At 40.8% G+C, this 12,232-nt stretch overlaps 1 protein-coding gene across 2 annotated transcripts in view; it reads right to left on the bottom strand.

The window, feature by feature from the left end:
- MAP7D3 (MAP7 domain containing 3) overlaps positions 1-12,232 on the bottom strand; it is a 43,109-nt gene that overhangs the window by 6,544 nt on the left and 24,333 nt on the right. For both annotated transcript variants that reach the window (XM_030967452.1, XM_030967453.1), the window contains exons 8-15: positions 11,278-11,376; positions 10,803-10,901; positions 9,611-9,733; positions 7,592-7,737; positions 7,071-7,201; positions 6,229-6,473; positions 1,809-1,944; positions 547-727 (exon numbers count right to left, since the gene is read on the bottom strand). In XM_030967452.1, coding sequence (XP_030823312.1) covers positions 547-727; positions 1,809-1,944; positions 6,229-6,473; positions 7,071-7,201; positions 7,592-7,737; positions 9,611-9,733; positions 10,803-10,901; positions 11,278-11,376 — 1,160 coding nt within the window. The remainder of the gene's footprint in view (positions 1-546; positions 728-1,808; positions 1,945-6,228; positions 6,474-7,070; positions 7,202-7,591; positions 7,738-9,610; positions 9,734-10,802; positions 10,902-11,277; positions 11,377-12,232) is intronic.

Raw genomic sequence — 12,232 nt, 5'->3', positions numbered from 1 at the left:
AAAACTGCTTTAGTTTTCAGAATTAATCTAACTTAAGGAAAGCCTGCTTTCTGCAGAACTGCTCTCTTCAGTTCAAAGGATGCCTTTGTAAAGGTACTTGCTGTGGAAGACTGTTCAGCAACAGGAAAAGCAGACTTGAAACACTACCAATCTTTCTTTGAGAGGAATCAGAATAAACCAGATTACATTCCAGACAGACCATCTCCTTGTAACTCATAACAGTCTGCTTGTAAAGTGGGCTCAGTACAAATATTTTACATATGCAAAACAGCATCCCTGATGACTAAAAAAATATTCCAAAATAGCTGCTTCTGCCCACACTTGAATTTACTAAATGCTAGGGGAAGAAAAAAAAAAAAATCACAGCGACCAGGGCAAGGAAAAGACCTACAGACAGTCTCAAATCCATCTCAGATAGGATGAACTCAGCCTCACATCATGCCTGACAGAGATTTGTAAAAAACATTCTGTGAAAGAAAAATCAAAGACAAGCCTCTTGAAACCACAGCAGCAGCTTCTTCCAGGAACCCAGCGGGAGGCACAGACCTGCTGTTGAAGCTCTGCAAGTTTTTCCTGCTCCTCCTGCTCCCGGCGGAGCCTCTCCTCCTCAGCTTGTCTCTGCTGCTCCTCCTGAGTCTGTCTCCTTTCCTCCTCCTGCTTCCGCAGCTCCTCCTCCCGCCGCGCCTTCTCCTCAGCTGCTCTCCTGGCCACTTCTTCTTCTCTGATTCTACAATTTCCAAGGTACAGATTACTGGGTATTTATTTCTTTAAAAGTGTGCATGCACAAGAGACAGAGTAGGAAAGCAAGAAAGTTCTAGGCAGTCAGAAATAACTGGATAAAGACGCTTTCTGGTGTGGATTTATGAAAGCCACTGTCTAGACTTGTCAAAGGGAAAACTGGAATAACTTGGAAGAAATTATCTGTGAATAAATGCTCTTTGCTGATTAAGCCAAGGCAGGTTGTTCCAATAATGGAATATTTGATTGAGAACTGGATTAAGCAATGCCCATTTAATAAAAACCATCTGCAGCCATGACACGAATGAAGCTTATAATCACTGTCAAACATAAATTTAGTGGGATTTCCTAAAAGACTGTTTCTTCTATAGCCTGAATTCAGAGATACTCTGAAGGTGTACACTGCCAGCTCTTGCAGACATACAGAGCAGATCTGATGACATATTTCTAGAGCAGATTATATGCAAATTTCTGACAGCTTCATATCCACAACTAAAACCTGACATTCCACCCTGTTTATAGAAGCAGACAGGTGGCCCCTGATCTGGAACAAGTTTAGTCAGCACTAACTTAGCCATTTAATTCAACAACTTCTATGCAGTGAACCAAATGCACACTGATTTAACACTTTGAATTATTTGCCTGCAACATTTCTGATCCATATTTTATATCACTAAAGTGAGATTTAACATGTCATCAAACCACTGCCTAAGCTGATCAAACGAAAATTTAACACAGAGAGTTTGACTCTTTCAAACCAAATACAAACAAACCAAACACAAGCTGTGCAAAAAGCACATTATAGTTGTGAAACAAAAGCCCCACTGGTATCTGGAAGGAAAAAGAAGCAGTGATTTCACAGGGACTGTGCATTACACATGTACTGAGAAATAAACTGATGTTACACACAGTAACCTGTCCCAGGTTGGTGCCAGTGCCTCTCAGCTTCAGGAACTGTATTAACATTTGCAGGAACTTAAATTAAAACTTAGAAAACACATACTGCTGGAGTGTCCTTTCCAACCACACCTCACCACTGAAAGCATCCCTTTCTTCCCCTCAATTGTTACCTTTCCTCTTCTTGCCTCTGAATTCTTTCTTGGTCTTCACGCTCTCTTTGCTCCCGTGCCAGGCGTCGCTTCTCTGTCAGGATTTTAGCAGCTTCTTCAGCTGTGGTGGTCCCTGCTACTGTTTTGCTACCTGATTCTGCAAAGGTTAAAAGAATCTGCTGTTAGAAAGTTCCAGGAACTTAAAACTATGAAAGATGTTATCTCTGTGAGATGAGATCTTATGGCCAACTGATTCAGTATCTTTTCCATCAGTGCTCATCACAGTGATTGCATCCTTATCTGTAACAGGCCTGCAAGAGCCAAAGGGGAGCCCTGGAGATGCAGAGCCATGATACCTGACACTGAAATAGTAACAGCTCATTTCAACACTGATCCAGCCATATTCCAGATCATACACTTAAAGATACTCTCCATTTATCCAGCATTTAAAAACATGTCTCTGACAAGACACCCTAATTTCTGTAATGCTTGAACACCGATAAGAAAACTGGAAAAAATCTGCTTTAGGAAATACCTTCTAAATACCTTCACTTCCTTCTAATAAAACTGAACACACGGGAGCCTAAAGAAGAAATTATCATTCTTCTATTTTTCTTGTTTCATAACATTAACATTCATTTATATTTACTGAGTATCTTGGTGTGCAAATGCTCATCATTTTATCTGGCCCTGAAGGCACATACTAATGACTTCAGTAATACCATATTTCTATACATCAGCAACAAAACAATTCCCAATTTACATGGAGATCAAAACAGCTTCATCACCAGGTGAGGAAATCTTTGCAGGTCCTGCTGTTTATGCTTCTTCATGACCTGTCTGGTGTTCAGGTGTCTGAATATCAGAGGCACTATTACAAATTCACATCAGGAAAAAAGTCAAAACAGAACCATCTTGCCATCCAGCTGCTCTCAATATGTATACTGAAAGAACTCTAATTTCTATCAGGTATTCTCTAGAAATATTTCTGTTCGAATGAGATTTAAGAACTCATCATCTGAATATTCAGAGAATCAGTTCCTGATGTCAGTAGAGCAGCAGCATCATAATGTTGGCGAGGACCTGCCTTTCTCCTGAACATTTCACAAATCAGCACATGTATGTTTGCTTGGCATTTATAAAGCCTTGAAGTCAAGGTAATTTTAATGAACTATGACATCATGGTTTGACCACTTGTTTTACTTCTGACATGAAGACAAATCATTCAAAACACAATGTCATTATTAGGAACTTTAATACCTGAAAAGCTGCTTAGGCCCCATGGACACATAATCACTACCTGCAGCTGCAGGGTGTAATTACACACAGCAAACTCTCAGCAGCTGAATCATGGCTGTCTTTTGCGCATAAAAATTGTTCTTGCAGTCCTGGGAAAAGCATTTCAGCACTGATGTAATGCAGGCATAGACAGTGTTCTAACATTTAGATTTATCCAAGCTGAGAAAACACCACCTCCCCAGACAACACATTGCTTCTGATGTGGGAAAAAGTTGCAGTGATATTGGTACTAACAAAAGTCAGCCATGAATGTTCCAAATTTGAACTCAGTCAAAAGGGGCCCTCCTCCTTCTGAGCAAGAAAGACCATCTTGCATTTACAAAACCGTTAGCAGATCTGCCTATTCAAGACAGGCAGATGCTTTTCTTCCAATATTCAGTAACTTACTAGGTTTCCTTTACTGTTGCCAGTGTACAAGCATGAAGAAGTCAAAATGTCTCTTTCTTCCTCTGCCATATGAGTGTACTTTCTGTTCAAACTACTCACTTTTCACAGCAGAGGCCATTTTTTGTTGCACATTTGCCATCTCTCCCAGTTGTATCAAATCTGGTTGACACAATGTCAGGTTTAACCTATTTCCCCTCCTCAAAACTGCACAACCTAATGCTCAGCAAGAAGCCTAAAGTTTTTAGACTTAGGTTCTAGGGTTACAGCATGATGACAGCTTAATTATGATATTTGGATTTGACAGAAGAAAATTAGTCACAACAGAACACTGCAGATATGGAAAGAACAGGGGCGAAAAAAGAAGAAAGGGTTGGGGACCTTCCCACTGCATTCTCACTTCTGCAGTTTTATTGATGATTTCCATATGGGTACTTCAATACTGTTTTCATCTCCATGTACCCCTATACAGGCTGTTTCCATAGGGTAGGACATGAGATTTGCCAACATGATTGGTAACATGGCTTAAGAAAATTCTGACTGTCTTTTGCACTCAGCTTCCTTTTCCTTGTACTCCTAGTCATTCTTTTTATCAAAGGACTTCCCTTTTTGTAAGGGAAGGGGAAAGAGAGAAAGAGGCAAGAGAAATAACCTCTGAACACTTGCAAAATCTAGTACTAGCTGGATGGAGGAAAGATTCCAACAAATTTTAAGGTAAGTAATTAATTCACAATTAATCTAGGAATCATAATTCAAAGCCTTCAATACCCAGATACAAAATGTTAGGCTCCATGATAGTTTATTACCTATCATCATGCATAAGGTGAGAGCTCATGAAGGAGCACTTCTTATGCTTTAAGTTGAACAAGCCTTTTAATTCTCAGAGAAGCTGCGAGAGGCTGCTGCCAGAAATGACAACTGCTCCAGTCACTGAAAAATAAAAAGTGTTTTACTGTGGAACAGTATATTGCAGGAGGAAGACACAAAAAACAAGACAAAAACTTGATTGCTGTCGACAACAGGCAAACAAGTTCTGTTTGAAGGAGAAGAGATGGGATGAAGATACAATTGCACAAAGCTGAAAGTAGGCTAAACCTACAAGACCTAGAGACTGATTTGCCACATGCCATTCACTGGTGTGCTCTGACTTCAGAAGCTGTCTGGGACAGGGAATTGCACCAACCCATGGGTGAACTGCTGACACAGACCTGTAAAATGAAAATTGCCTTGAAAACTGAAAGTAACTGAAGAAAAAATATTTTGCCTCCCATTGCAATATTGCAGTGTACCAAAACATTCAAAGAGAGAAATGGAATATCTTATTTTGAAGAACATGCCCACTATTCCCTTTTGTTCTATGTGTCAAACAAAGAAAAAAGAGCTTTGCCCAGCCCCAGTAGGAATCACTACAAAGATGACTATTTTGAGATTAGAAATAAGCTAATAGGAAAACAGATAAACTGGGTTAATACAGGTTCAGAAGTCAGTGTAGAGAGGAGACAGATCAGGCATCCAAGGAACAAGGACAGAGGTTCTTGTTCCAGAACAACTGGAAGATACAGGACTAGGACACACTGTTATGGAGGCTTCAACCAACTGATGACATTGATCAGAAGTGATGATGCTCTGAGGCACACAAGACATCTACCCACAGTATGGCAGCACACTGAGGGATGGATGTTCTGACTGCAAAGACAAAGGACGTGACAGCAAAGACAGATGTGGAACTTTGTACAAACATCCACCTCTGACAGCCAGGCTTCCTTCCATAGGAACACATGCCCAGAGAGCTCTACCATGAGTTCTTCAGGTGAATGACACTTCTTCACATCCAACAGAAGCCATATCAGAAGGAGCCTCGGAAGTGGCAGAGAGTAGGAGCAGCCCAGGGAAGCACACAGGAACATGCAGTAACGTGCAGCAAGCACATGTTCCCACTTACCTGGTGTGTGAGGGACTCACCCCCAGCACTGCCCACTGGCTCTAACTTACACTCTAAAGATCCCTCATTTTCCTGTCAAGGGTCCCCAGAGTCCTTCTGCACAGTGAACTGCCTGCCAGACCTCATCAGAAGGCTCTCCCAGATTCTGCTGGAGATGGCAGCTGGCATTTTCCCCAGGGACAGAGGCCAGGCTCACGTGGCACAATGAAGAGCACTAGAACACTGATTACTTATCTGGTCTATGGCTCTCCTTAATTTACCAGGATAACTTCTCAGTGTGACTTGTGAACTGATCACTCTTCCCAAGGCAGCAATGATTGCACAGTCACTGGAACTTAGGCCAAGGCAGCCTCCAAGCATTGTGAAAATTTTCTCTCATCCTGTGATGAACAGGAGCTGATTTTGTCCTCCAAGAAGGTCTCTACAGGAGCACTTTAAGAACTACCAACTGAACTGAAAGACCTCTGTGTAATTTAACTACTGACTTTACAAACCTAAGCTAGTAGACCCCTCAGCTAGAGCAGCTGAAGCCCAAAAGGCAAAGAGGATTTCTGCTTTTCTTAAAATTACAATACAAGTAGTAATATTGAAAGCTCTTCACTTAAATCTCCGAGTCAAATAAACCAACTACTGCATTAAAATTCACATCCCAAAGTCATACCATGAAAAGCTATTACATAATGAGCAATGAACAGCTTCTGCCTTAAAGCATCCTAGCCTCCAGGGCTCTGCCTCATGAGCCAGTTGTTTCCCCACTCTTAGCACACCCTGGAGAGGCCTGGAGCAGGAGTGAGTCAAACACTGAGGAACACCCACCTTCTTTGGTCTTTGTGCTAGCTGCTCCTGCATCCCTCTCCAAGGCTGGGGAAGCACCTTGCTCTTGTCCTATTCCTTCTGTGCTCTTATCCTTTGGTTTGCTCTCTGCTTCAGTTTTCTTTTTGGTAATGTTTATAACACTTGGTGTGAGAGATGGACGCTGGATGGGTGCTGGTTTAGAGACTGGAGTAGGAGATGGTGGCCTTTGTTTAGACACACCAGGTGAAGGTGGGCGAGTCTTCTGCCTGTTGAAATAAAGAGTATTTTTCAGAGCTAACAGTGAAAACCTCAATCACGCACCTCAGAAGAGCAGTCTCCTTTGTTTAGTTTATATTACATACCTCACTTTTAAAAATAAATCCACCCACAAATTACTGGTGCTTTCCCCATAAAACTCAAACCAGGATTCCAAGACACCTTGGGCACCCAGCCTTGCTACCTGGGGCTAACATCAGAACAGGACTGCTGGCCCAGATCTCCATTTACTCCACATCTAGGATGAACCTCATGATTCCAATCCAAGAAACTTCCTATGCTAATACAGGTGGAACACTTTATTCAAAAGCTTGCAGACTTTTGTTGGTTTTACTGCACAGACTGCACAGAAGATTAGGGCATGTTCTGTCTGCACAACAAAGGTTGAAGCAAAAGCTGCATCCCTATTTTGGGAAAGGGAAATTTAACCCAAAATGAAGGCTTTTCTGTACAAACACGGCAGAGCACAGGTCATCCAAACTCTAAGAGCTCAGCTGTCTTGAGACAGGAAGAAGCCTTAGTTTTGTGCTGAATAAAAGGTGTTTACACACACCTGATTGCAGAAAGGGTTTAACCTGGGCACATACCTGACTGCAGAAGGGGACGGAGGACGCTTCAACAAATTAGCAGGAGAGGGGGATCTTCTATGGGCAGACAGGGATGGTGAAGGAGGGCGCCTCAAGCCAGAACCTGGGGATGGTTTTTCTGTCTCTGATTTCTAGAGGATAAACAAAACCAAAATACTGCTGACTCTCTAGAATACATTGCAGACAGAGGAGCTGCTATTTCAACAAACAAGCCAGTGGTCAACAAGACTCAATTTCCTTTATGTTCCAAAACACTGACCTGGTCTGTGTTTAATTCTTACATAAATTAAACCTTGGGAACCATAAGCAGCAAACAATATGCCTTCAAGATACAAGAGAGATCAAGTACCATAAAATTCCAATTTGATTTTAATCCTCTGTATTTTTTAGGCAAATACTATTGTACATTCCATTAACACTTACTGAAAGCAGCAGCAAAGAGGGGAAACAGAATCCCACCCTGAGCTGTTCCAACCCCCCCAGATTAACAGAAATTTAATTCCTGTGGGTTTTCAACAAACCTGGGTTGAATCAGGTGAACTTGCATCAGATGAAGACACAGAGGACTTCAACCTGTCGATGCTGCGGCTGCGCACCGGCACTTTGGGAGCTGGGACTGGGGAACTGATGGAACTGGCTGAAGCTGAACGAGGACAGAGGTGAGATTCTATAAAGTTAGGAATTTGACAAGACAAAACAAGAACCAAGTGCACAGCATAAGAACAGGAGAGAAGGAAGAGGGAGAAAAAGAGAAAGAGAGATTGTGTGTGTTAGAAACCATACAGGGAAACACCGCAGGCAGTGCACAGTGCAACGGGTCACAGACAGACACCACCACACAATTAGTACTTGGGAAGCAACAGCACCAAGAATAAACACTCTGAAAGCAGCAGTCTGGAGTAGATAAAAATAAAATGCTTTTCCAAAAATGGACCAAATTTGCAGTACACCAGCATTACTTTAATTTTAGTCAAGTTGCATTTGATCACAAATGCTTCAGTTTTAATGGCTTAGCATCGTTCCTGACAGTTTTTTATGAGAGGTTCAGATTTTAAGCATGTTTCCTCTACACTCAAGGAGGAAACCTCCCTTCTTTTCAAAGGTGGTGTAAAAGAAATCTATCAAGAGAAAAAGGTCAACTATTTAACTATGATACCTTTCCTACCTGAAGTGTCAATCTCCTCGCATATAAGATATTGGAAGAAATTTTATCTTATTTTTTTACTAACATGATCACAGACAGATAAGCACATATAGATGCAAAAATATTCTAAAGCTAGATATTGGATTCTTCTATAATTTAAATACATTGTGCCAAATGCAGCCCTTACTTTTGTAACTTTATGGAAAATACATTTTATTTTTGTATTTACAGCATTTGTAAATGGAGACCTGCATTCTGTTTGTGCACAGGTTGTGTTAAAGCACAGGTACTTTTCTACTGAAATGAAAAAAGTACCTCTAAATAAACTTATAAAACCATATCTTTAATTCAGCAATAGGGAGCATCACATGCTAACAGTAACAGAAAAAAAGATGGCATTTCCCCACATGACATGAACTGAAGTATTCATGGTAAAATAAAAGCAGCACATACAACAAGTGTGTAAAAATATGACTACTGACCAAAACCAAAAAATAAATACTGATTATCAGACAAGGGAAACAGTGTGGAAATGTCACCGTTACTGATAAGGACCAAGTGAAATGGTGCAAGACATAAAATAAAGATGTGATTTCATACTAAAGAAGAAACAAGCAAAACTGGGAACACAAGTTGTAAGGTAAAAGAAGAGAAAGGACTCCACATTGGTTCCAGAGATGCATTTACTGGAGAATTATTAATTAACCAGTAAGAATTCCAGGACATGTGGGAGGCAGCTAGGGGGGCTAATTCCTGCAAACTCCTGCTGTAGTAAACTGAGCCCTGGTGTGGACATATCAGGTCAGTCTGGACCAACACATAACTGCTTGAGTCAGCCAGGGTTTCTCTCTTCTATTATACCTTGACTTCTCCTATCAGCTGAACAAAACCAGCTCAGGGTTCCCTGTACTTATCTCCAGGTAATCCTACTGTCATGTTCCTGCAAGTGTTTCTGCCCCTAAAGAAATTTAAGTTTTGCACTTTGAAATTACAGGTTTGCTTGTTTTGGTTTTTTTTTCCCCTTTCATTACCTGGTACTGCTCTAACCAGAATGTCTCAGACTGAGTTGAGGTACAAATACAGATCTCTGTCAGTTAAAAAACCACACACAAAATCCCCAGAATGAACACCAGCATCTGGTTCTCTACAGAGCAAGTAAACCAGCACTGGAGTTTAAAAGCCAATATTATTATATGGTTTTGCAAAGTAAACATGCAACATAGCATATGAATTGGGTATTAATGACCACAGGAAATACTGGGTAAGTAAAATTACACACAACCACATTTAACTGTCTGATTCAGACAGAAGTGTAGCACAGTTAGCAGCTACCATCTAAATTCTTGCTTGAAGAGCAACTGTGTAAGACTTTGAGGCTTTGGTGCCCTCCTGTTACCTGAGGGGTCCTGTCCATCAGCCAAGGTAGCAGCACTTTTACTCCTAGCTAGGGAGGCCTGTGTGGGGGCGAGGAGGCGGCTGATTACGCCACTGTCCAGGGGACTGAGCTGGGAGCGACGAGCTGGATGACAGGAACAAACCAAAAAGGATCCAACATGAAATCATATCATGGAAAAGACAAGCAGTACAAAGCAAAGGAAGACTGAGCATTGTTGCAAATCACAGTTTTGGAAGAACAATACTGAAGTCATGGAGGGGCAATTCCAAAGGAAAAGCACAGAAGGGTTAAACACTGCAATCTCTTATGTTGCACTTCTTGCCTTGCTTAGTACAAGTCCTTTTAATGTGCAGAGACTGGCACATGTACAACAGAGGTGAATGCTGAATCCAGTCAAAGTATGAGATGTTTTTGACTGAGCTCTTCAGAGCTACACTCTCTAGATTGCAGGAAAGGCTGTTTTGACATAATAAACAGAAGGCTTGCAAGTCAAAGCCAGCAGTTATGGTCAAGCATCGGCTGCACACACAGATTCACATGGACAGCACCCAACATTCTCTCATAAAGGAAAGATTCTGAAGAAGAAATAATTTCAACTGTTGGCAACAGCTGCTAAAAAGGAAAGTTTCAGAATTGTTAACTCAAAGGGAAAAACATGTTAGACAAAGTGCTATTCCTCAGGTTTAGGAGGAGTTCCCAGGAAAGAGGTTATTTGTAACCTAGTGGGGAATACACAGATCAAAAGAGACTGAAGTGAGAACAGGTTTCTTCCTTCTGCATGCACATGGTTTACTCCAGCAGCAGGAACAGAGAAGTTGCTTTTAAACTGAATAGTGAAATGGAACTTTAAAAAGCAAAGGTAAGATTTAGTAAGAAGTGAACAGATCAGCAACATTTTTACAATTTCTGACCTTTCAGTCTACCAGATCTCAAACAGATTACTTTCTTAAGCAGACACATGTTGCTATCTGCTTGCAGTGCCATTTAATAAAGACAAAGGCCTTCTTAGAGGATTTTTTTTTTCTGTCCAGAAATAAAAATTTAACTTAACTTTTACCATTTTATCTTTAACACTGGGTAACTAAAAAGCCATTAAAAATCCTAGAAATTTAAGAACCTAGGAAACTAGTGAAATCAAGCCTATCCAAACTTTAAAGGCTTTAAAAAAAAATCAGTTTTATGAAACAACCACCTGGTTTTTCTTCCTTTTTCACTTTTTCTAGCTCTGGAGAGGACTGGGGTTTACTACTCATTCTACTCAAAGATGTGCTCCTCTTCTTTTCTGTTCCTCCTAGAGACCAAGCGTAAGGAAGATTATTTTTAACAAGATATGATTTTTCTAAATTGCCAATGCATGCTTTGCTTTTACTAATCATCTAAAACCAATGTATCATTATGAAGCATTATTTTCTCATGTCTTAAATGGTTTGGCTACCATTTGTCTACTTTCCCCCCACCCTTCCACTTTTCAAAGGAATAAGGCTGGTTTAGAGAGTTACCCAATATCTGGCACTGCAATGTGCACAATGATATTTATGCCACAGTGCACAGACTGCATAAATGCCTGAGTGAAAACATTTATAAAGGAACTGGGACATGGTTTAAAGTCATCTTTGAATATCCCATTTACTGCCTCCCAATTCTCCAAACAAACTGGTTTCTAGCACCTTTCTGTTCCACCTGCGAACCTTTGGGTGCTGACTGCTGGGAATGTGGAGGGACTTTGTTACTCAGTCTGTTTAATGAGGCACTTCTCTTTGTGGTACCTGGAAGTGAAAGTGCATGGATTAATTATGCTGAAAAGCCCAGAGGTCCCCTCCAACACCTGCCCCACTTCCCTAAGAGAGAGAGGAATGATTAAGTTGCTTTATAATATTGAATTCCTCAGAAGCAGAAAAACTGGATCAGGGAAGAACCACTTTATATAAAGCAGTATTTCTTTTATTTCTGCATGTTTCACCACAGCAGCAGGATGTCAGCCACAACAGATTCTTGTTTGACCTATTGAGGCCATCCTTGTGCACCTTTAAAATACATGAGAATTTTAAAACAACTGCTCACATTCTTTATGGGTATGAGTGAGCCTAGAATTAACACAGAACACAGTGGTAAGTGGAGATACTCCACTGATCCAGGGTAAGCATCATTTTCTCATTTCCACATTCTGCTCCTTCACCCTCCCAGGCACACATGCACAACAGAAGCAATCTGGTTCATTCTGTGGCTGTATTTAATGTCCTGTGAATTTACCATTTTTTACCAAGCAGACAGTTCTCCCTGAGTGTCAAATTGAGAGCACAGGATCACTCTAAGTCACCTCTACATCTTGACCACATAGATCACTTGGAGACCTGTCCAAATTTATTGCGTTTTAGGACACCTGAGAGTATTTTCTCCAAAGTGACTAAGTATTCACAAAGGATTTCAGGGTATGACAACAGTTTGAAAGCAATCCCAATTAGTTGATAATTAGTGACTTCCTTTGTAAGAGGTTTAATTTGTACTTTACAACCCTGCTTCTGACTCATATCCAGAGCTGAACCCTGCAGACACATAATAGATAAATATAATTTAAATCACAAGCAGTCTCCAGTGACTCAGAGCCCCTGCCAGTATAAATAT

This window comes from Camarhynchus parvulus, chromosome 4A (assembly GCF_901933205.1).
Source record: "Camarhynchus parvulus chromosome 4A, STF_HiC, whole genome shotgun sequence".
Classification (NCBI taxonomy): domain Eukaryota; kingdom Metazoa; phylum Chordata; class Aves; order Passeriformes; family Thraupidae; genus Camarhynchus; species Camarhynchus parvulus.
The sequence above is the reverse complement of the archived record's forward strand: the minus strand, read 5'-3'. Positions and strand labels throughout refer to the sequence as shown.